Source organism: Patagioenas fasciata, chromosome 22 (assembly GCF_037038585.1).
Source record: "Patagioenas fasciata isolate bPatFas1 chromosome 22, bPatFas1.hap1, whole genome shotgun sequence".
NCBI classification, from domain to species: domain Eukaryota; kingdom Metazoa; phylum Chordata; class Aves; order Columbiformes; family Columbidae; genus Patagioenas; species Patagioenas fasciata.
Genome location: NC_092541.1, coordinates 1,098,630 through 1,118,840, shown reverse-complemented (window position 1 = coordinate 1,118,840; position 20,211 = coordinate 1,098,630). Strand labels below are relative to the sequence as shown.

The 20,211-nt window shown below is 59.8% G+C and overlaps 5 protein-coding genes across 6 annotated transcripts; 3 read left to right on the top strand and 2 right to left on the bottom strand.

Moving 5' to 3' along the window:
* Nucleotides 1-774: 774 nt before the first annotated feature.
* Nucleotides 775-5,626, top strand: G6PC1 (glucose-6-phosphatase catalytic subunit 1). Its single transcript, XM_065855940.2, has 5 exons — nt 775-1,246; nt 2,251-2,360; nt 3,319-3,427; nt 3,629-3,744; nt 4,488-5,626. The coding sequence occupies exons 1-5, from the start codon at nt 1,017-1,019 to the stop codon at nt 4,997-4,999; spliced, it is 1,077 nt and encodes a 358-aa protein (XP_065712012.2). The 5' UTR covers nt 775-1,016; the 3' UTR covers nt 5,000-5,626.
* An 897-nt stretch (nt 5,627-6,523) lies between these two features.
* On the bottom strand, nt 6,524-10,748 carry AARSD1 (alanyl-tRNA synthetase domain containing 1). 2 transcript variants are annotated; one of them, XM_071818002.1, is made up of 12 exons: nt 10,678-10,748; nt 10,120-10,242; nt 9,889-10,048; nt 9,653-9,710; nt 9,136-9,292; nt 8,926-9,042; nt 8,433-8,563; nt 8,199-8,265; nt 7,918-8,009; nt 7,388-7,442; nt 7,117-7,211; nt 6,524-6,747 (listed from the first exon to the last, which is right to left on the bottom strand). In XM_071818002.1, exons 1-12 carry the CDS (start codon nt 10,720-10,722, stop codon nt 6,612-6,614), a joined length of 1,236 nt encoding a protein of 411 aa, XP_071674103.1. In that variant the 5' UTR covers nt 10,723-10,748; the 3' UTR covers nt 6,524-6,611. The 2 variants fall into 2 exon arrangements, with proteins under 2 accessions (XP_071674103.1, XP_065712007.2); XM_065855935.2 differs by lacking the exon at nt 10,678-10,748 and adding an exon at nt 10,328-10,528.
* Nucleotides 10,655-12,743, bottom strand: PTGES3L (prostaglandin E synthase 3 like). The gene is made up of 7 exons (XM_065855948.2): nt 12,604-12,743; nt 12,128-12,241; nt 11,958-12,024; nt 11,567-11,665; nt 11,184-11,273; nt 11,022-11,075; nt 10,655-10,856 (listed from the first exon to the last, which is right to left on the bottom strand). Exons 1-7 carry the CDS (start codon nt 12,609-12,611, stop codon nt 10,845-10,847), a joined length of 444 nt encoding a protein of 147 aa, XP_065712020.2. The 5' UTR covers nt 12,612-12,743; the 3' UTR covers nt 10,655-10,844.
* On the top strand, nt 12,240-16,908 carry RUNDC1 (RUN domain containing 1). The gene is made up of 5 exons (XM_065855930.2): nt 12,240-13,326; nt 14,034-14,192; nt 14,421-14,619; nt 14,848-14,955; nt 15,416-16,908. The coding sequence occupies exons 1-5, from the start codon at nt 12,394-12,396 to the stop codon at nt 16,279-16,281; spliced, it is 2,265 nt and encodes a 754-aa protein (XP_065712002.2). The 5' UTR covers nt 12,240-12,393; the 3' UTR covers nt 16,282-16,908.
* A 630-nt stretch (nt 16,909-17,538) lies between these two features.
* On the top strand, nt 17,539-19,700 carry RPL27 (ribosomal protein L27). The gene is made up of 5 exons (XM_065855950.2): nt 17,539-17,661; nt 17,763-17,845; nt 18,043-18,212; nt 18,840-18,950; nt 19,613-19,700. Exons 2-5 carry the CDS (start codon nt 17,765-17,767, stop codon nt 19,659-19,661), a joined length of 411 nt encoding a protein of 136 aa, XP_065712022.1. The 5' UTR covers nt 17,539-17,661; nt 17,763-17,764; the 3' UTR covers nt 19,662-19,700.
* The last annotated feature ends 511 nt before the right edge of the window (nt 19,701-20,211 follow it).

The following is a 20,211-nucleotide window of genomic DNA, read 5'->3' as shown; positions in this document are numbered from 1 at the left end:
AAGTTTCCCGTCACGCAGAGTCCTGGCACGGGCAGTGGCAGCAAGGTGGCTTCACCAGCTGGAGCTTTCAGCTGATGGGGGTGCTGGGCAGCCTGCGTTCCACTCCGCAAACCCCCCAGTCCCTGCTCCTGGGTAGCCTTGTGATGCTTCGGAGTATCCCTGTGGTGTTCCTGGGTATCCCTGTGATGCTTTGGAGTATCCCTGTGATGCTTCGGAGTATCCCTGTGGTGTTCCTGGGTATCTCTGTGATGCTTTGGAGTATCCCTGTGGTGTTCCTGGGTATCTCTGTGATGCTTTGGAGTATCCCTGTGATGCTTCGGAGCATCCCTGTGGTGTTCCTGGGTATCCCTGTGATGCTTCGGAGCATCCCTGTGGTGTTCCTGGGTATCCCTGTGATGCTTTGGAGTATCCCTGTGGTGTTCCTGGGTATCCCTGTGATGCTTCAGAGTATCCCTGTGGTGTTCCTGAGTATCCCTGTGATGCTTTGGAGTATCCCTATGATGTTCCTGGGTATCCTCGTGATGCTCCAGTGCTGCTTGGGGCAATGGCAGAGGAAACAGACAAAAGCCACAGCAGCTCAGTGGTGCCGTTCACACCGAGCGCAGGTGCTTGAATCTCCTCCCTGATAACGGAGCAAATGCTGCGGTTCAGCAGCAGCAGCTGAACTGCTGTTCAGGAGGAGCAGGGGCTACAGGACCCCCTAGAAGTGATGCAGGATCCCCCATGCATGGACAGCAGACGATGCTGGGAAGGGTTAAGGTGCTGTTGTCGGAGCACCCCACGCTCCACGCGCCCTCGCAGCCTGTTTTTTCCCTTTTATGTAACTTGTTCCAAGCAATGTTTGCAACAACCCCCCGCCCCGGGTGATGCACCTTTGGCAAAAGTGGTTTTGGGTCCAAAGATCAGCGCTGGGACAAGCGACCTGCCCGCGGCAAACAAGAGCCCGCAGGGTATAAAACGGCGGCGGCGCGGTGGGGACGGCCGAGCTGCGCCGAGGGCAGCGGCGGCCGAGGAGGATGGAGAGCGGCATGAACGTCCTGCACGACTCGGGCATCCAGGCGACGCGCTGGCTGCAGCAGCATTTCCAGGGCTCCCAGGACTGGTTCCTTTTCATCTCCTTCGCCGCTGACCTCCGGAACGCTTTCTTCGTCCTCTTCCCCATCTGGTTCCACGTTAGCGAGTCGGTGGGCGTCAGGCTTATCTGGGTGGCCGTGATCGGCGACTGGCTCAACCTCGTCTTCAAGTGGTGAGTGCCCCTGTGTGACGGCTCCCGCTGGGCGTGTTGGCACAGCTGGACCAACACGAGCCAGATGTGCGTTGTCAACCGTGGCGCCGGTATAAACCAAAGAGCAGGACTCGGCTCCCAGCTTGGCAGTGGTGGTGGTCGCTCCTCCCCGAGCCGGGCACAGAGATGGAGCCTCCAGCAAACAGAGCCCTTTACCATCAGCTGGGGCTGCACGGAGCCTCCTGCCATGGTGGGGGGGACATGGGGGTGGGCTGGCATGGGTCTGATGTGCAGGATCAGGGCTTGATGCATCCCTGATCTTTTAGGCGAGTGTTTTGCACTGATATCCCCTTCCTGGTGATGCTGGCACCTTTAACACAAAAGGAGCCATGGCGGGAGCATGTGAGGGACCCGGCCACCGCTTTGGGCACGGGATGGCATCGTTGTACCGGGGGGATGATCCACCCTGCCAGCTGGTAGCTGTGGCTGTTGTGCCCGCTGTGGTACCTGTGGCCACAGGGGTGCTGGACCAGCGTGGTGCCGTCCCCACCGCTGTATTTCAGCGTCCCCAGGTTTTGGGGCTGCCTGTGCCCCTGTGCATGGGTTGTGTCCCATGTCCCTGGGGGGTGAGCCGGCTGCTCCAGCGCTGCATCCTCCCCACAGCTCGAATCCCCCACGCTGCCTGCACGTGTGACAGGGACGAGTGGCCTCTGATGCCACCATGAGACGGTTGCTCTTAGTCTGAAAATGATGTAGAAGAAGCAGACACTGTTCCTCTTTCTCAGCGTGTTGATTTGCTCCCGGGAAGCTTTTGTTCTTCCCCTTCAGGACATGGGGACAGGGACACGGACGTGCAGTGGCGGCTGTTGGGAGCGAGCAGCCGGCGGGATGCTGTGTCTGATGGGTCACCCTGGACCACCCCTGGGTTCTTTGCCTCTTCCAGCTCCCAGGCCAGAGCTGGAACCGCAGCCGTACCCACCTGCTCTGCTGCCCAGGACCCCACAGCCTCCACTCTTTCTTTGCAGGATCCTTTTTGGGGAGAGGCCGTACTGGTGGGTCCATGAGACGAACTATTACAGCAACACCTCCGCCCCAGAGATCCAGCAGTTCCCGCTCACCTGCGAGACCGGCCCTGGTATGGTTCCCAGCCCCTGTAGGTCCCCCAGCCCCAGTGGGGACAGTGAGCACTTGTCCATGGGGACGTGCACATGCGGCTCCCAACTCCGGGTCTCAGTCCCTGCAGGGAGGGGGGTGCTGGCATGGCTGGTGTGGCGGCTGACAGCCCACCGGTGGCACACGTCCCCGGCTGTTGTCACCAAACCGCGGCGTTGTCCCCGCGGTGCTGCCGGGTGGAGGCAGGACAGCCCCTGCGCGGAGCAGACCTTGACCCCGGCGCAGACGTGGAGCTGCAGCACAAACCCTGCTCGTGCTCAGCCGCAGCCTTGGCCGTGCTGTCCCTCGTGGCACTAACGTGGGCAGCTGCTCACGGGAAGGGGCTCAGCTGCTTCCAGGGTGGCTCTGTCTGTACTTTGCCCATGGTTTTCCAGGGGAGCTGGGGATGGGCCGCAGGCGACTCCGGCGTGCTCGGTGTGAGCCGTCATAGAATCACAGAACAGTTTGTGTTGAAGGGACCTTCCCAGCATCCCCAGTGCCCCCCCTGCCATGACAGGGACATCTTCACCAGCTCAGGGTGCTCAGAGCCCCATCCAGCCTGGCCTGAGATGTCTCCAGGGATGGTTCATCCACCACCCCTCTGGGTACCCGGGCCAGGCTCTCACCACCCTCAGTGTAGAAGTCATCAGGGATGCTCAGTGCCCTCTGCCCCGTGCCCTCTGCCCACTCCCACCTGGCAGACAGACCATGGAGCCAGAGCCCCATTCCCACACTGTCCCTGCCGTGCTGTCCCTCTCCAGCGCTGGGGGAACCGGGCGCCTGCCGTGGAGGTGGCACCGCAACTACCAGGGGACAGGTGCTCGGTGCCATGTTGCCCAGTGCCGTGTCACCCAGTGCCACAGCCCCAGGGACCTGGGCTGCTGCCGGGGAGCCCCCCAGGCACAAAGCGGGGTCTGACCTGCCGATCTCCTCCATCCCAGGGAGCCCCTCCGGCCACGCCATGGGCGCAGCGGGCGTGTACTATGTCATGGTGACGGCCATCCTCTCCGCTGCCGCCGGGAAGAAGCAGTCGAGGACGCTCAAATATCGGTAAGGGTCCAAAGCCAGCCATGCTGGGCAGCGCTGACGGGCACACGGCTGTGGGCAGCCAGACCATGGCACCGTGGTGGGGTGTGCACGAGGATGGGCTCGTCGGGTGTGCACGAGGATGGGCTCGTCGGGTGGCTGGGGACATGATGGCGATGCCCTCGAGCCGGCCCTGGCGCTGACGTGGCCGCCTGCCCCTCGCAGGGTGCTGTGGACGGTGCTTTGGACGGGGTTCTGGGCCGTTCAAGTCTGCGTCTGCCTGTCCCGAGTCTTCATCGCCGCTCACTTCCCCCATCAGGTCATCGCAGGGGTCATCTCAGGTGAGTGCATGGACCCCGCCATTCCGTCCCCATTGCACCACCGTGCTGGGCCACAGCACCGCTGGGACGGGCACACGGTCTCGCAGAGATGTGAGGGTTGTGACATGAAGCTGTGGCTGTGGCTCTGAAGTGTCATCGTGGGCAGGATGGGCCTTTGTCCCTGTCCCCTTTGAGCCATGAGCCCCAGGTGGGCGGGCATGGCAATGGCAGCTGCTGCCAGGCTCTGAGGGACAGTGAAACACAGGATGGATTGGGTTGAAGTGACCTCCAAAGCTCCCCCAGTGCCCGCCCTGCCATGACAGGGACATCTTCACCAGCTCAGGGTGCTCAGAGCCCCGTCCAGCCTGGCCTGGGATGTCTCCAGGGATGGTTCATCCACCACCTCCCTGGGAACCTGAGCCAGGCTCTCACCACCCTCAAGGACAACAATTCCTTCCTCATGTCCGCCTGAATCTCCCTCCTTTAGTTTAAAACCATCACCCCTTGTCCTATCACAACAGGCCCTGCTCAAAAGTCTGTCCCCGCAAGTCTGTGAGCGTGGCTGGAAGGCACAGGCAGGGCAGGCTCGGGGTGTGACGGGGGTGTCACTGCCTGAGGGAGCAGAATCTGCAGGTGATGGGATGCAGCGGTGGCTGTTGGGACAGGCAGCACCTGGGTGGCCCCTGGAACATGTCCCCACCACCCCAAGGCAGGCGATTGTCCCCTGACTGTCCCCCCCTCCTCTCCTGCTTCCTTACCTGCAGGGATGGCCGTGGCCAAGACCTTCCAGCACGTCCGCTGCATCTACCACGCCAGCCTCCGCCGGTACCTGGGCATCACCCTCTTCCTCTTCACCTTCGCCCTGGGTTTCTACCTGCTGCTGCGGGCGCTCGGCGTGGACCTGCTCTGGACTCTGGAGAAGGCGCAGAGGTGGTGCGACCGCCCCGAGTGGGTCCACATGGACACCACCCCCTTCGCCAGCCTCCTCCGTAACCTGGGCATCCTCTTCGGGCTGGGGCTGGCGCTCAACTCCCACATGTACCTGGAGAGCTGCCGGGGGAAGCAGGGCCAGCATCTCCCCTTCCGCCTGGGCTGCGCCGTCACCTCCCTCCTCGTCCTCCATCTCTTCGACGCCTTCAAGCCGCCGGCCCACATGCAGCTGCTCTTCTACGTCCTCTCGTTCTGCAAGAGCGCGGCCGTGCCGCTGGCCACCGCCGGCCTCATCCCCTACTGCGTCTCGCAGCTCCTGGCCACGCAGGACAAGAAGGGCGTCTAGGGGTGTCCCCAAGCAGGTGGCCACCTCGGGGACAGTCACCAGACTATGGGTGCACCCCAGCCGCTGTTTGCTCCCCGCTGAATCCGCGCAGACTGGCTCCGCACCGGGAGGTGAGAGCAAAGGCTGGGCTGGTGGCACTGCCCGACGGCTCCCGCGGCACGGACACGCGATGCCGGTTGTGCCGTAGGCTTGGGGGACATGAGGCCAGCTGGTCCCCATGCTCCCAGGGCTCTCCTGCTGCCCTTCCCGCACCCACAGATTGGGGACATCAGCCCAGGGAGGACCCTGTGCTCCCCTGCGGCTCATGGGGATGCGCCAGCTCCAAGCACAGGGCTGGGGACGGCAGCACCAGGAGCGGGGCGCTCACCCGTGGGTGCTCACCCGTGGATGCTCGGGGTCTGCTGGCGAGGCAGCTGTTACAGCAACGGGCAGAAACTGTGATTTGGAGACAAAACACTGGCTTGTGGGAGCCCCCCCAGCCCTGAGGGGTTCAGTATTGGCAGCTGTGTGAAGCAGCACGGGGTACACGTATGCATATGTGTGTATATAACACGTACCTGTATACACATATACATATGGATGTGTCTGTAAACAAGAGGTGTTTTATTAAAGCCGAAGGTGTGTTTAGCTGGGGAGTTTGGGCATCCTGCTGGCGCTGAGCAGCCCCGGAGCTGCAGGCACAGAGCTGCTGCTCAGCTCTGGAGGGGGGTCGGTGGGTGATGCTGGCACAGAATCCAGCACCGCTCACCCAAATGCAGCATCTGGAGAACAGGAGCTGAGGGGAGACCTTCTGATCTCTGAGCTGCCTGAAAGGAGCTTGGAGCCAGGGGGGTCGGGCTCTGCTCCCCAGGAACAAGCGCCAGGAGCAGAGGAAACGGCCTCAAGTTGCGCCAGGGGAGGGTGAGGTTGGATTTAGGAACAATTTCTTCCCCACAGGGCTGTGGGGCACTGGAACAGGCTGTCCCCTCCCTTCCTTGCTCACAGGTTTGACAACAGCATCTTGTTTTCTTGCCTCCTGGTTCTGTCTCAGGCACCGATAACTGCTGACCCACTTACTTTGGTCTTTCAAGGGGGATTTACTGATCTGAGCATCAGTTCCTGCTCTACCCCTCTGAGCTCCAATTCCTGCCACCTTTCCTTCCTTCTTCTCCCTACAAAATTTCAGCAGCAAAAGCTCGATTGAATTTCTCTGCACTTCCTGGCAAATATCATCCTCAAACCCTCTGCTTTAACCACTATTCTAATTTTTTAGAGGCATCCATATTATGAACAAAAGAAAGCAGTTACTCTTCAGCAGCTGGTACAAAGTGAAAAGTCCCAGCGAGCTGCACGCCAGGAGGCTCCACTCTGCTTTAGGAAGCCTAGGAAATGGTTAATAATGACTGCTTCTGGTCGCTGAGAACTGTGCACCCTGTCCCTGAGGCAATGGAAGAACCCGTGCAGCAAAGTGTGCATGGCAGATCCCCTCCTCCAGCTTCCCACCAGCACCAAACGAGCTCACACAGCACAGATGCACACCAGCTGTTATTTTATTACATCTTTATTCTCTGGTGGAGAAATTGGTGGAGATTACGCGAAGCGGGCAGAACAGCTCTACTTCGGGAGTTGTTTCTTACGCTTCGGGGCTTCGGTGGCTGAGGAATTCCTGGAGCAGAGCCTGCGCTTCTCCTCGCCGGCTCATCTGGGTCGCCTTGCCCTGGAAGCGGCCGCGCTTCCCAGCTCCTTTGCCTCCCAGCAGCTCGGCCACCCTGCAATGACAGCGGAGAGCAAAGATCCGCGTCCGGATTATAGAATCACAGAGCAGTCTGGGTTGGAAGGGACCTTCAGAGCTCATCCTTTGCTTTAAAAGCATCACCCCCTTGTCCTGTTGCAACAGGCCCTGCTAAAAAGCCTGTCCCCATCTTTCTTATCGGCTCCTCTTAAATAGGGAACGGTGCAATAAGGTGCCCCTGGAGCTTCTCTTCTCCAGGCTGAACATCCCAGCCGTCTCAGGGCTTCTCTCCATCCCTCCATCCCCAGTATCGACACCAGGGTTGCCCTGACCAGGTACTTGCACTGATACCGCTCAGCTTATCCAACATCAGAATTCTTCCTAAAGAAACCACAGAACGCGTTACCTGGGACCCAAATTTTCAACCGCTTCAACAGGTCCGGCTAGAAGGAAGAGTCCTGCTTCCTTTTCATCTCCCACAGTCAGGAACAGCAGCGTTTCCTAGGGACAGATTGGACTCCAGAATAACCAGAATAACCCTCTGTGACTGGGAGGGGACAGGGACACAGGACCCTTAGGAAAGGACACAGCGCTGTAGGTTGTGCCTACAGGACAAAGCGAAGCCGGCTTGGACGACGAAGGCGGTGGTGGCAGGTTTAGTGACAGCAGTGACTCACCTCTGTCCCAATCTCATTGGCGATGATGTTCATAAATTCAGAGTCACCCTCTTTCCTGCAGCAACGGGTGAAAAAGAAAAAAGCAGTTCAGAAAGAAGCAAAAAGAGCCCAAACCATCAACCAGAAACCAAAGGCCTGAGCAGCTCTGGGATTTTGGCCTCTTGCTCTTAAATGGAGATCAATTTTCTTCTCTGTAGCTAAATCCTCACTGTGCGTTTGTGGACATCTTAGGAATTATTCAAGTGTTTCTCTTTCAGGAAGAGGGCTCCTCAGTTTTATTTGAAAACGCCAAGGGCAGACAGAAATCAGACAGACATAGTTATTTCTTGGCTATAAACCCAGAATTCAGAGACCGAATTGCTCACACGTCTCTTTATTACACAACCCTCCAGCAGGCTGAGGCAGCTTTAAAATTCTGTTCACCCCCTTTATATCGCTGCTTGAGACCCAAGCTGGCAGGTGTCAGAGAGATGCAAATGCCACCAAACACTAAGATCCCACGTCACCCTTTTCCCCGAACTGCCCCGTACCGGTGTAACACGAAGAGCTGACTCTGAGCAGGTTTGCTTTTGAAGTCCCGGGCTATCAGAACAGCCATGTCTCGGAGCAGGTTCAGGTTATTCTGAAACAAAAGCAAATAAGCTGTCCTGCAGGTGGAGAAATCGCCGCGCAAACTGAGTTGTGTTCCAAGCATTGGAGCGGTTTTCATCACAGCCAGAAAAGCTGATGCCCACGATTCACCTCCCATCATGAGTAAAGCTCAGGTCTGTGAGAAACAGCCACAACCTGCTTTTCTCAGCCACCCTCGTACCTTCTGAAGCAGCTTCACAGAACTTTGCAGCCTCTTCACAGCCTCCACGTGCTCGCCCGGTCCATTTCTGAAAGAACAGGGAGAATTTGGATGGCTGGTCTGGAGGACGAAGGATTTCTTAGAGGAACAAAAGCAGAGAACACCATAAAAACCCCTGTGCAGATGCACCCTGAGGCTTATGTGATATTTGTCAGAAGAAACAGTAAAGACGAATCAAAGCAGACAGGGTCTCACTTGAGCAGCGAGGTCAGAGCCTTCTCCGTGCTGTGGCTTTGCTCCATTGCCTTCAGCACTCTGTTTCCTGCCAGGAAAACCAGGTTGGTTTTGTTCTTTTTCCCTTTTTCTGTGCCAAGGAGTTTAATAACCTTAAAAAGCAAATGAGCAGGTGGTGAGTTCCTACGAGACTACACCTCCTTGTGAATATTGACTCTCCGCCAGCGAAAAACTGATGAAAATCAAGCATAAGATCAATGTATTAAAAAAAAAAGGGGTGGGGATATGGTGGAATGAATAGTTTTGTAGTAAGACTTGGATGTCTCTGCTGGGATACAGACGGCGACAAACGACTGAAATGAAAGAAACACTTAAAGACAACTCTAGAATTTGATCTCCACTCCCTGGACCTCACCCAGCACGGGGCTCCCGCCACCCCCTTCACTATCAGGACAGTTTCTGTGGATCCCAGGGGCTTCTGCTGAGGGTCCCAAGGCAGCTCAGCGCCCCTCACCTGCAAGTCGCTCAGGTTGGAGACGTGAGTCCCGCAGCACATGTTGGAGTCGACGCCTTCGATGTCAATAACCCGCACCGGCCCCGCGTGGTCGTCGGGCAAACCGCGGCTTCTCACCTGGCCAAAGGGGGACAACGGCAAACACGGTGACGTCCACGCCGCGGTCGTTTCGGTCCCGCGGGTGCCGTCGGTTCTCTCGTCACCACTCACCGTCTCAATTTCGGGGTCGTCCGCAGGCAGCTCCCTCACGGTCACCGGTATCCTCGCCCGGATTTTCTCATTCACGCTCCTCTCCAGGGCGTCCATTTGCTGTGCTGTCATGGAGGGGGTGTCCAGCTCGATGATGCTTCGCTGGCGGCCCAGCTCCCTGCGCCAAGAAAGAACATCTGCAGCCACGAACAGCTGGAAGGTCCCTTTGTGCCATCGCGCTGCTGGGAACGCGGTGACTGAAACTCCTCTCCCTGTTATTTACGGAGCGCTGGCCACAAACCCAACGTCCGGAGGAGGACAAGACAGAGCAAACGCTTCGCACAGCTTCTCTCCAGTTCAACCACCTCTCCCAGACCCTCTGGGCTCGGCTGAAATGGCCGAGCTGCTTTGGATTTATCGATGTGCAGCCCAGCACAGTGGCACTTGGTCCTGATGGGTCCCTTCCAACCGAGATATCCTTTGATTCCAGGCCAAACGAGGTGAGACTGGGGTCAAAAGGAGCCTTCTCCCTGCTCACCATGAAGTCGTCTTGAATCCGAACATCTGGTCGGCGATGGCGGTGATGAGATGCTGTCCTGGAAAAGAAGCACAAGGAACAGCTTTGAGTACGCAGGAAAAGAGATGTTTGGCCAGATTTGTATCTGCTGACATTCCCCACGACATTTGCCCCATACCGGGGGCACCGTGAGGCGTTACCGGGGGCACCGTGAGGCGTTACCGGCCGCCCCCGGTGCGGCGGGGGCACCCACGGACCTGAATGCTGCTGCATGTGGTCAAAGCGCCGCTCCCAGTCCAGCGACAGCAGCACCTTGGTCCCGGGCTCCAGCGCCGCGGGGACGAAGTGAACGGCCTCGGGTCCCCGCCGGGTCACCCGCAGCACCGGCACGTCCCCGATGAGGCCGCGATCGTCCGGCTGCGGACACGGAGGGGTCAGTGCCGCCGGTCCCGGTCCCGGTGTCCCCGTCCCGGGGTCCCGGTCCGTACCTGCCCGCCGCCCTCGGGGAAGAGGATGGTGTCCTCCAGCACCACCTGGAAGCCGCGCACCGGCTCCCCGCCGCCCTCGGGCCGCAGCTCCGCCGCCCGGCACGACACCACCTTGGTGATGAACTGTAACGGGGACGGCGGCGCCGTGAGGGCCGGCAGGCACCGGGAGGACCGGCCCGCGCCCTCCGCCCCCCGGCCTCGCCGCTACCTGCCGGGCCCAGCTGTCCCGCTGGCACTGGAACACCATGGCCGCGAACCGGCGGCGGGACACGGGGGGAACGGCGGGACACGGGGAGAACGGCGGGACACGGGGCGAACGGCGGCGACACGGGGAGAACGGCGGCGACACGGGGCGAACGGCGGCGACACGGGGGAACGGTAGCGACGGCGGCCGAGGAGGGACACGGGGCTGGCAGTCGCGGCCGCCGCGGCGCAGGTGGGCGGGGCCTGCGCGGCGCGCGCGCTCCCGGTGCCGGTGGTGGCGGGAAGTGGGGGGGAAAGCGCGGTTTGCGCAGCCCGAGCGGAGAACAGACGGTCACGGCGGTTCGTGTTTATTACCCCGCGCGGGTAACGGGCACGGGCAGACCGGACAGCTCCCGCCATCCCGGGTCGGGGTTCCGTGCGGCCGGTGGGGAGCCGGCTGCGGCGGCTCCGCTTTCTCGGTGGGTGGTGCCGGTGCCCCGGGAGGCTTCCTGCAGCTGCGGTGTCCCCCGGTGGGCCCGGGCTCAGAGCTCGTCCTGCGGGCGGGAGGAGCGAGGTGCCAGGGAAGGGACCAGCCCCGGCACCGTGTCCCCGGCTGGCACCGGAGCTGCTGCCGGTGTCCCGGGGGGAACGGAGGGCTCGGTGGGGGCGGCATCAGAATGTAGAAGCACTGGGGGAAGCAGCTCACAGGCAATACTTACATCCAGGTCATCCATGGCTGGGGGGGGACCTTTGTCCGTCACCTTCTCCAGGAGCTGGACGGGAAACAAACAGCTCTGGGAACCCCAAATGGCCGAGTATCCCCCACCCCGAGCACCCACCCCACACGTGCTCCAGGTCCCCGAAGCCACGGCACAGCTCACCTCTGCATACTCCTCCAGCATGGCCCTCTCCACCTCCTCGTCCCCTTCCCAGTCTCGCCAATTGTCAAAGTCCACGGAGAGCCAGGCGGGCTGTGGGCAGAGAGAGCGTCCCCTGAGGGAGGGAGCAGCGCGGGGGGACCCGGCAGCCCCGGGATTGCTCTGTGCGGTGAGCGCAGGCTGGGGACCGAGCAGACTGGGGAAGGGCAGGAAAGGGAGCGCATCCCTTTGCCTGCAGGTGCTGGTCCCGATCCTGCCTGTGTTGAGGGAAAGGGGTGCGACATCCTTCCTGGAGAGCAGAGGTCCACGAACTGGAGCTCCCCAGGGGCTACGTGGGGACAGCACACGCGCTGAGGCTGGTCCTGCCTGCCAGATGCCACACGCACCTTGATGTTCTCCTTGGTGATGCGGGGCCAGGCCACTTTCTCCTTCCACTTCCTCATAAAGCAGGTGATGGAGCGGTCAGAGCGCTTCTCCCGCGAGTCCTGCCAAGAGATCAGGGGCACCTCACCTTGCTATCCACTGGACTCCTCCCTGTAACCCACTGCAGACACGCACAGAATTAAAGCCCAGCTATGTGCAGGGACACAGAACCACGGAGACAGGTTGTTTCTGGCCCAATGCAGCAATGCGAGTGCCAGGGCCAGGGTTCCCCAGCTTGTGCTCACCCCCCACAGGGAAATGGGCAGTATTCAACGCTACGCGGTGTTGCTCAAGACCGCATAGGCTGGGTTTAATCTGAGCCTGACGCAGGAGTTTGCTGGGGGGGAGCCTCACCTTGGAGTTGACCCTGGCATACAGGTTGATCTCGTTGTAGAACTCCACGCCGTCTGCATTTTTGCAACTGTCAAAACACCGTAACTTAGGAGGAGAGGGCTGAGGGCACCCGTGCTCTGTTCTAAGGGTCCTCCCCGTCCTCCAAACCGTCCCAGTTCTGGGCGACTCACCTGAACACCAGCCGCTCGTTCTCGATGACGACTTTAACATCCCTGCTGTCCTCCACGCAGAACTCCAGGTAGACGTAGCGCGGGCGGTCGTACCACAGCGTCTTTGCGGGTTGCCTGGGGAGGGGACAGAGCAGCTGGGGGTTGCGCGGTGCCCATCAGAGCTCTGCAGGGACATGGGGTGGGGATTGGGACAGGGACGGTGCCCCAGATGTGTCCCCTGCTTGGGCTGAGCTGCGGGATGGGCGGAGGGGCCCGGGCGGTGGGTGATGGGCACACAGCGCTGCCCTCTCGCCCCACATGGCCCCTCGGTAGCCCGACCTCTCCCACCCCGCCACGCCGCTCCCGCTGCCCCGGGCTGGAGGGTCCTGCCCGGTTGTGCCTCACGCTCCGGACCCTGGGTCGGTACCCGGGACCCCGGCCGGTTACTGCCCCGGGGACCGAGCGCTGCCATTTCCGTCCGGTCCGGCCGCTCTCACCTCGCCATGGCGGTACCGGCCCCGCCCCGCGCTATTTCGGGCCGGGGGCGCGGCTCCCGGCGGGGTCAGGACCGGGGGCCAGGAGTGGGGGCCGGCCAGGTCGGGGGCTGCACGGACACGTCGCGACCCGGCCACCGGCCCAGCGCCGCCCGCAGTGAGTGCACCCCGGGCCGCACCACACTCCCCGGGATCCCTTGGGACCCCCCGGGGATTCCCGGGAACCCCCGGCACCCCCGGCCCCGCCGCAGTCATCCCGCCGGGCCGCCGGGGGGCGCGCTGGCACGGCCCTCGCCAGGCCCCGCCCTCTCTATGCCCCGCCCCACCGCCAAGCCCCGCCCCTCACCGCGGCGCCAAGATGGCGGGAGCGTCGCGGCGCTGGTAGCGGCGGCCATGGAGGCGGAGGGCGGCCCGCTGGGCCCGGGGGAGCGCTGGGCGCCGGTCGGCGCTGTGGCGACGGCGGAGGAGGAAGAAGAGGACGAGGAAGAGGAGGAGGCGGCGGCGGCGGGTGGGTCGCCGCAGTCGGTGCCGCGGCTGCGGGCGGAGCGGCGCCGGTTGCACGGGGCGCTGCTGGCGCTGGCCTCGCACTTCGCGCAGGTGCAGTTCCGGCTGCGGCAGGTGGCCCGGGCCGGCCCGGCCGAGCAGCAGCGGCTGCTCCGGGAACTGGAGGATTTCGCGTTCCGCGGCTGCCCGGCCCCGCTGCCCCACGGCCTCGGCGACGCCCCGGTGAGTGCCCGGCGGGGGGGCGGGAACCGGGGCCGGCAGAGCGGTGGCTTTTGCTGGGGTGAGGACAATACCTTTTCCTTTTGGATAACGGCATCGCGCTGTTTTCCGTTCCGCGCCATCTACCCCGGGGTCGGTATGTGAGTCTGAGCCGGTTAAAGCCCGTTGGCAGCGGCTGCGCTCCCGGTCACCGCGGGGACGTGGGGAGGGGACCGCGGGGTGACCAGCGTGGCACCTCACATGCGCTGTCCAGAGACACCACGCACTCGGTGACCGGCTCCGGTGGGTTTGCACAACGCGCGGTTACCGGTTCCTCCCCGGAGCGTGCAGGTCCTCGGGGACATGGGGACAGCTCCCGGGACACGCGTTAGAGCCCCGCTTGTTGTGTCACCGCTCCGCTCCCAATCGCAGCAGTGACTCAGAGGATATTTGCTACGTACACGTTATTTGGCGACTTGCAGCGGTGCTTCCTGGATCCCGGCCGTGGGGCTGGGGGAGGTCTGGGGAGGTTCATCCTTCCTCAGATGAGGCCATGAGGCTGCTGCCTCTCCTGGGTGTTCAGGCACCTCTTTTGTCTCAGACTGGCATGAGGGGTTTGCAAGTTTAGCACACGAGTTGACAGAAACGCTCCTCATACCACAACCGTGTTCTCTGCAGCTTGGCTATGACAATAAATCATCAGTTTAATTTACCAGTAACTTTCTTTTCAGAGTGAGCGAGAGAAGCAGGAGCAGATTGAGGTCCAGAAGGAGAAGCAGAGGGAGCTGATCCTGCAGCTCAAAACGCAGCTGGATGACCTGGAGACGTTTGCATACCAGGAGGGCAGCTATGATTCTCTGCCACAGTCCGTGGTTATGGAAAGACAACGGGTAAGGCTCCCAAATTCTGTATTTCTTAGCATTTGTGAGCCTCTTACAGTAAGAGGTGGCCGCTCCTTGGTTCTGCTGTAATAGGGTATCAGTAATTTGTAAACCTGTCCTGTGTCTTCTCTTGCAATTTCCTATACGCAGCAAAAGTTTCCGAGGTGGTGAACGGGTAAAGAGTGTTTTGAAGCAGCGGCACGGGGTGAGGTGATGGTTCTACCTTGTGTTTTGCAGATGATTATAAATGAATTGATAAAGAAGCTGGACATGGACTTGAGTGAAGATATCGCGACGCTCTCTCCGGAGGAATTGCGGCAGCGCGTGGATGCCGCCATAGCGCAGATCGTTAATCCCGCCAGGGTGAAGGAGCAGCTGGTGGAGCAGCTGAAAACGCAGATAAGGGACCTCGAAATGTTCATCAACTTCATTCAGGGTCAGTGCTGAGTTTTTAGATGAGTAGATTGAATCGCTTTGTCGTTCTCTGAGGAGGGGACAGTGGATGCAGGAAGGGTGTCTGGGTCACAGGGAAGTGTGAATCTCTCTGAACTGATAGTGGGGACAACGAGAGGCTGACAAAAAAGTGCGGAGAGCTCTAAGGAATATTGACCTTAATACCAGGGATACACAGCTTAAGTTCACCAGCGTGAAATTCTTGTTATAGATGAAGTCGGAAGCTCTGGGAAGGGGGAAGATGGACACTGCGAATGTGCAGGCAGGAAAGAAGCTGGTGGATCTGGCAAACCCCATACCCGGCCTTGTGGAAGCAGAGGTGGGTGCTGCTGCTTGCTCGAGCTTTGGTGTGAATCCAGTCGCACCAGGCTGCTTTGCGTTTTTCCTGGCAGTTGGTTTCTGTGCTTTCTTACTCATAGAAATCCTGTGCCTGGTTGCTTTACCCTTCCTCCTTGGGATCATCAGAGTGGTCACAGAACCTGAATATATGGCATAAATTATCTTTGCTCCCTCTATGTGCCCACAAGAAAAGCTGTTGTAGGATTTCTTCTCTGTAAGATGATCTGATCGTTGAGAACAGGCCATGCAAATGCTGGCTTTACTGGTTGGCTTCAGTGCTTTGGAACTAGAAAAGGTAGCATCAATCCCAGTGAGAAAAGCTCCCGAGGAGGAGAATCTGTGGCAGCAGGGAAGCAGATGTTTGCACTCCCTTTGTATGACGGATCAGAGCTATTTATTCCTTAGTGAGAGGACTTTTTTCTCTTTTCTAACCTGATCAGTGAACCCAGAGGATGCCAGAAAGATGCGAGAAACGGGCCTGCACCTCATGCGGCGCATGCTTGCCGTGCTCCAGATCTTCGCTGTCAGCCAGTTCGGTTGTGCTACCGGGCAGATTTCTCGCACCCTTTGGCAGAAGGACCAAGCCAACAAGGACTATTCCCCGTTAATTAAGAAACTGGAGCTGTCGGTAGAGCGGGTGAGGCAGCTGGCTACAAAACACCGGCAGGACGAGCACGTTATCAGTTCCTCCGACCTGCAGGACGTTCCCTTGGGGGGCAGAGACGAGCTGACGCTCGCTGTGCGCAAGGAGTTGACCATCGCTTTGCGAGATCTGCTGGCCCACGGGCTCTACGCCTCCTCTCAAGGCATGAGCCTGGTCTTGGCCCCTATCGCCTGCTTAATTCCTGCCTTCACCTCCTCCCCGCAAACCATGCACCCCTGGGAACTCTTTGTGAAGTATTACAATGCTAAAAACGGACAAGCCTTCGTGGAATCCCCGGCTCGCAAGCTCTCGCAGTCATTCGCGCTGCCTGTGACGGGGGGAGCGGCCGTGACGCCCAAGCAGAGCCTGCTGACGGCCATCCACACCGTCCTCACGGAGCACGACCCCTTCAAGCGCAGTGCGGACTCGGAGCTGAAGGCTCTGGTGTGCATGGCGCTCAACGAGCAGCGCTTGGTCTCCTGGGTCAACCTGATCTGCAAATCCGGAGCACTGGTCCAGTCCCACTACCAGCCATGGAGCTACATGGCCAACACGGGCTTTGAGAGCGCGCTCAACGTTCTCAGCCGCCTGAGCAACTTGAAATTCAACCTCCCGGTTGACCTGGCTGTCCGGCAGCTCAAAAACATCAAAGATGCTTTTTGATGTATTTTTAATTGTCGATCATCCGTTTTCCATAAGTCGGCAGCTGTTGGGCTCGAGAAGCCTGGCTTTTTTTAAGACCAAATTGGGCTCTTTGAAATCGGTGTTTGCTTTTAGGGAACTCTCACAGTGTCTTGATGCTGGAAATCTGTGTTTTACAAGGCTGCTGCTGCAAAGCTGCTGTACAGCACCTCACGCTGCCCAGTTTGTGCAGCTCTGAGCAGAAGTGCTTTGCTGGTGAGCTGATGGCAGCAAGAGGTTGGTGTGGGGGGAATCCCCTCAGAACATGCAGCTTCACTCCTGCGCTGTGTCTGTGTGGTTATTCCTTGAAGACCACACTCTAAATGATGTCCCTGTGAGACAACCCTTGTTGAAGGGTGTGACAGGCTGGTGGGTGTTCTATGGGCTTGAGCAACTTGTCCTCCTGGGACGGATGTGTGAAAACACTGGGCTCTGAGAGCTGCAGGTGTGGGGGCTGTGCTGCTCTGGCGCCTTAGCGAACCACCTGGTGAGGGGCTGGCACTGGCAGCTTTGCCCAGCAGTCCCTGAGCTCCTTTTTCAGATTTTGTGTGCAATGGTCAGCAGCCTGGTGGTTTAGAGGGGATGCATTAAACCGCTTTAGCAAGTGTACGTGTGGGGAGAGCCCATCTCCAGTGACTGTGGTGTCATTTGTGTTTGTTACTGGCATTCTGTTTAGTGGCTCTGTGGTTGGAAAAGCCCCTCAAGCTCATTGAGTGCAACCATTCCCCCACCCCATGTCCTGAGAACCTCATGTCCGTCTGTCCAGCCCTCCAGGGATGGTGACTCCAGCACTGCCCTGGGCAGCCTGTTCCAATGCCCCAGAGCCCTTGGGGGAAGAAATTGTTCCCCACATCCAACCTCAACCTCCCCTGGCGCAACTTGAGGCCGTTTCCTCTGCTCCTGGCGCTTGTTCCTGGGGAGCAGAGCCCGATCCCCCGGCTCCAAGCTCCTTTCAGGCAGTTCAGAGATCAGAAGGTCTCCCCTCAGCTCCTGTTCTCCAGCTGAACCCCCCAGCTCCCTCAGCCGCTCCCATCACACTTGTGCTCCAGCCCCTCACCAGCTCCCTTCTCTCAACTCGCTCCAGCACCTCGAGGGTTTCTTGGCGTGAAGGGCACAGAACTGCCCCCAGGATTGGAGGTTTGGTCCTCCCCGGTGCCCGCACAGTTTGGAGGCCGCGCCGCTGTGTGCCGGGGTACCCGACACCGGGACCCGTTGCCTGGCAACGGCGGCGTCGCTCTGCGCATGCGGGACCTGCACTAGGATTGCGAGGCGGAAGTGACGTATCGTGACACGAGGTGAAAGGTCGGAGGCGCGACCGTCGCCTTCTTTTCCGGTCTGGGCGCCATCGCAGCCGGGGCCTCGGTAAGTGCGGCCCGGCCGCGGAATCCGCCGCCATCCGCGGGCAGGGCGGGCCGGGGGCGGCCGGAGGCCCCGGCCGTGACCGCCATGTGCTGTCTCCGCAGAGATGGGGAAGTTCATGAAGCCGGGGAAGGTGGTGCTGGTGCTGGCCGGCCGATACTCGGGGCGCAAGGCCGTCATCGTGAAGGTGAGCGGGGAACCGGTGGGGCCGGCCCGGTGTCCCTGTCCCGGTGTTCCGGCGGGGCTGCTCCCGCCGCTGGTGGCCCTGCAGAGCGGGCAGGAGCCCGAGCGCTGCCGCTCTCTGTTTCTGGAGGTGTCTGTACGAACGGGGCTGTCCCGGGGGGGTTCCCGGTGCCACTGCCCGCCGCGCTCGGTGTCTTCCAGAACATCGACGATGGTACGTCCGACCGGCCCTACAGCCACGCGCTGGTGGCCGGGATCGACCGCTACCCGCGCAAGGTGACAGCTGCCATGGGCAAGAAGAAGATTGCCAAGAGGTCCAAAATCAAATCCTTCGTCAAGGTTTATAACTACAACCATCTCATGCCCACCCGGTGAGTGCGACTGGTGCGGCGGCACCGGGGGAGCCTCGTCCGTTTTTGGTGACCGTAGATGTCGTGGGATCTCCGTGGTGAACGCTGAGGGTCACGGAGCTTCTTAATTACGTGGCCGAGTGAACGTGGGGGTGATGCTGTGCAGAAAGAGGCGCTCAGGGGCGTGAGGTGGAGGGAAAATGTTCATTAGCTCCTGAAATAAGGCAGCTGGCTCTCATTTCAGCCACACAATCGTGGGGGACAGCAGGGAGGATCTGGGGGTGCTGACAGAGCTGTTGTGACCCAGGGACATTTCTTCCTGTCCCCTCGGAGCTGCTGTGGGCACCGGCTGCTGAACGCAACACCCTGGGCAGAGCTGCTTGTCTGTGTGGAGCCTTTTAATTAGAATTATTAAATGTCCTGAGTTGGACCCGCAAGGATCATCGAAGCCAGCTCAGCCTGGAGCTTTTTCTGTTATGGGCTGAATTAAATCCCTTCAGTTGCTTTATTAATTTGGTAATTTCCTGAGCCGAGAAGGCTCTGAGAGCTGCAGTCCCCTCCACTGGCACCAGTACGTGTGGTGGACTGGTGGGGCTGCCCCTGTGCGTGCGCTGTCCCCGCTCCGAGCGTCGCTGCTCTCTCACCCAGGTATTCCGTCGATATTCCGCTGGACAAAACAGTCGTCAACAAGGACGTGTTCAGGGACCCTGCGCTGAAACGCAAAGCGAGACGTGAAGCCAAGGTGAAGTTTGAGGAGAGGTGAGTGCAGAGCTCGGCTCTTCGGTGCTGTCAGCACCTTGAACGCTTTTCCCCCAACTTCTCCAAATACATTTTGGGTTGAGTGTGTTCCTGCTCCTCACCGTCTGTGCGTGTTTACGTGGCTCCTGCTAGGGGAGCTGGTCGTTGGGGTGGGGAACGGTTTACCAACAGCCGCAGACTGTGGTTGCTGCCGATGCCGTGACAATCTCTGGGCATCGTGCTCCCAGTTCATCCACCATCACCGGGCTGGGTGGCACAGGGCTGCGCTGACGCTTTGCCCAGGAGTCTTTGGGTTAAAAGTCCTTCTTTTCAGCTTTCTGCTCAGAAACTCCTTCCGCAGGAGGAGCTGTGCAGGGCGTCTCATGGCGTTTCAGGCGCTCTGCCCACAATTGCGGGCTGTTCCCCGTGGGTATCCTTACCTCTTGGGCTGGAAACCGCTGTTGTGCGGGTGTCCCTCATGCGATGGCTTCACGAGGAAGCCTGCAAGCCGCCATTCGCTTCCCTCGGCAGTTTAAACATTTAAAGCGGGTCTGGTTGCACCATGGGCTGAGCAGTTGTGTCTGCATCCTGCCCGTGGGAGGACGCGGGCAGCTCCCCGAGCGGGTCCTGCGCTGGCGCCAGCGGGTCCGGAGCGTTCTCTGACCTTTGCCTTCCTCTTTCAGGTACAAGACGGGCAAGAACAAGTGGTTCTTCCAGAAGCTGCGATTCTAAAGGCGTAACAAAATTGCATCAATAAATGTTTATTAAAAACGGCTTTGTTTTGTTGTGTAAACGCGTTGCTAGGCCTTTGTTTTGCGGTGGTGTAGACGTTCTTGCTTGTGTTTAAGAAGCGGTTGCAGTCCAGGTGAGTATCAGAGCGCTGTGTGGCCGGAGCCATCTGTGGGACTGTCCCCTCTGCCGTGGGGCAGAGGCTGCTCTGTCCCCTTCGTGCTGCCGAGGGGCGATTTATGGCCTTCCCAAAACTCCAGTAATCCCTGTAAGAGGATAGCGGATAATTCCAGATCTCTGCGTCTCTCATCGCTTCCTTGGCTGAGAAACAGCGACGTGTGCAGCAATTTATGGTTTACCAGTGTGTGTTACATTTTTGTCATGTTTGCAAACACTCTTGATGGCACAAAGTGGGGAGTTTGGGTGTTAAAAATGGGTGAGGGGGTGGGAGGGGAAGAGGCGATTTACTGCCTGGGACTGCAGTGGGGGGAAGGTGCGTTCCGAGCGGGGGAGGCTGTGCAGGGAATGGGTGCTAATACCGGGTTTTTGGGGT